The following is a 2,809-nucleotide window of genomic DNA, read 5'->3' on the forward strand; positions in this document are numbered from 1 at the left end:
ACCTAGTCAACGCGCTTACACCCGATGATCCTTTGACACAATCATCGCCTATATATGTCGACACACTAGTATCAATGATCTCACAACACCATCCATCTTGTAGCCATTTCTCTCTTTAGCTTCCTTGGAGCTTGTGACTGGTTAGTTGATCAGACAACATAATCAATTTTCTCTCTAGCGCTAACTTCCACCCCCCATCATATTTTCAGTTACTACTAAGTCAGGGACTAGCTAGTAGATCCATATTTAATCCATGGCGAGCAGAGCTCTTATACTAATCACCGTGGCCATGACCATGCTTGGGACAGCCCTCGCTGCCAGCCACACTGTAGGCGCGCCGGACGGATCGTGGGACCTTCAGACCAACTACTCCCAGTGGGTTTCGAGAATCAGGTTCACCACCGGCGATGAGCTCAGGTTCCAGTACTCCGCCGCCATGCACAGCGTGGTGGAGGTGAGCAAGACGGGGTATGACTCCTACAACGGCTCCAGCCCCATAGCAACTTTCCCGACCGGTAATGATGTTGTTCTGCTTGCCACCATCGGGACCCGGTATTTCATCTGCGGCGTCTCCCGGCACTGTGATGCCGGCATGAAGGTCGAGGTCAACATCAAGTCGAAAGAAGTGCGGACTGTGAAGTGGTGCCGACGGACAGGGAACCAGCGTTGCTGCCAGTCCGAGACAGCATTAAGCTCAGCTATGTCGACTGGTGTTGATCAGTCTACGGTGGTCTGGCTTGGTCTGATAGTTGTTGCGGCTGGGGTTACATTGTTATTTTAGATCAGACGATGATTGTGGTCGTTTTTTCCTTGTTTGGTCGTACCGTGGTCTCTTTTTTATTAAACTCAATTCTTTTGTTAAATGTAATTGCATTGATTATAATTGGATTCAGCACATCTTCTTGCAAAAACCCAAATAATAACCAAGTGTGTAACCATGAAATAAATTTATCAAAGATGTGTTGAGTGCGGACATTACATCCTTCCATTATCACTACTAGAAAAATGGCTATAGCCAATATCCCTATTAGTGGCGCACCATGGTGGTGGTGCGCCACTGCTATATAGCAGTGGCGCACCAGAAGCAGGTGCGCCATTGTTATTTTTTTAGTAGTGGCGCACCTTTAGTCCAATGCGCCATTGCTATTTTTTCCTCGGGTCCACCCCCTTCCCTAGGCTTACCAATGGCGCACCTTTGTCAGGTGCGCCATTGCTATTTTAGGTAGCAATGGCACACCTGGCAAAGGTGCGCTATTGGTAAGCCAGGGGAGGTGGGCATTTTTGGCAGCACATAGCCATAGCAATGGCGCACCACCCCCTGGTGCGCCATTGCTATGTGCTGCACCGACCGGCCTGCCTTTTTCTTTTCTTTTCCCCTCTCACCTATCCACCACATAGCAAAGGGGGATTCCTCACCTCCACCAACAGCCACCGGCCACCACGTCCCCTCACCTGCGCCGCTGGCCGGCCACCGCAGCCCTCCTTCCGCTGTCGGCCCTGGACCTCTCCTACCCCATCCGCCTCCCAGTCCTCTCCCGAATCCCCCTTTGTCCCTGAGCTCGCGCGAGACCCAGCCTCGCCCCACCTCCGCCCCGCCGCCTACCAGCCCTCCCGAACCTCGCCACCATCCGGGGAAACTCCGATGCTGCCCCCTGCAGATTCCCTCACGGACACGCCTCCAATCGAGCCTCAAGCGCGCCGCCATGAAACCCTAGGCCAGCCAGGACCTCGCATCTGGATGTCGTGTCCGTGCTGGTGGAGGCGTCCAGCGGTGTAGCCGGCACCGTGATGTCGACCACCGTAGCTTCTGGTCAAGGTATGAGTCGTACCCCAACAGGCAGCCCCCGATCCTCTTCTCCCCCCGCGGGATGCAGTGGTAGCACGACGCAGGTGAGACGAATTCATCGATCTGCTGCATTGATTTGTAGCTGCAGGATTTTTTTAGGAGAGAAGAAATGCAGTTTCTGGTCACGTTTTGCTGTGCATCGATGGAAATCAGCTCTATAGATGCAACAGTCCCTGTGCATGCACTTTCCTTATCGATGTTCTGATGAGATTGTGATTGACTAGCTAAAGAAATTACTACCTGGGATGATATTTGTTTGCTTCCATAAAGCTAATGCTAAAGCAATTATTTTTCTTCTGTAACACTTTAAAGCACTTCCTTGCATAATATTGAACCTGAAGCTTGTAGTTCTACACTTCTACTGATATATTGTATATCGACTACCTCAAGGGAGCATAATAATTGCTTCCCATTTCTTATTTTCTGCTAAGCTTCATTACGTAGTTGTTTGCTAAATGATGCCCGTGATTGACTGAATATTGTTTGGAATTTCACAATCATAATTAATCTTTGATCTGACCGTCTCGATTGATTCAGATGTGCATTCTGTGTTCTGCCAAAAAAATTACATGCTAATCTGCGAAAAATATTATGCTGTTAGTGGATCCTTTTAATTTAGGATCTATTCTCCTACTCTCTGAATATTGTTTCCATAAGCTCCATTTTATCTTCAGTTACCTCAACTTGTACAATGTTAAGTGAGTTATCAAAATAGTGAATTACTGTATTTTGTACAATGTTGGTTAACACTTAACTTGACTATTCTTCATTTTGAAACATTAGCCGGCAACCTCTCCGACATGCTGCTCATGACCACCTCCCCAACCAGATGTTGTTGGTAAGCTCTCTCTTCTCCCCCTCCATCTATTTGCTAAGCACACATGTATGCAAGATGGAAATCCATCTATTTAACTCAATTTTGCTGAAAAATGTTTCTTTTTATCCTGTTCGATGTGTAGGCAG

At 48.2% G+C, this 2,809-nt stretch overlaps 1 protein-coding gene across 1 annotated transcript; it reads left to right on the forward strand.

Annotated features, from left to right (window-relative positions):
* Positions 1 to 253: 253 nt before the first annotated feature.
* Positions 254 to 781, forward strand: LOC123164408 (uclacyanin 1-like). Its single transcript, XM_044581896.1, has one exon. It carries the CDS (start codon positions 254 to 256, stop codon positions 779 to 781), a length of 528 nt encoding a protein of 175 aa, XP_044437831.1.
* Positions 782 to 2,809: the final 2,028 nt, after the last annotated feature.

This window comes from Triticum aestivum, chromosome 1A (assembly GCF_018294505.1).
Source record: "Triticum aestivum cultivar Chinese Spring chromosome 1A, IWGSC CS RefSeq v2.1, whole genome shotgun sequence".
NCBI classification, from domain to species: Eukaryota; Viridiplantae; Streptophyta; class Magnoliopsida; order Poales; family Poaceae; genus Triticum; species Triticum aestivum.

What these genes read in the sequence shown, in the direction of transcription:
- LOC123164408 (XM_044581896.1), top strand. Translation starts at nt 254, where the DNA reads ATGGCGAGCAGAGCTCTTATACTAATCACCGTGGCCATGACCATGCTT.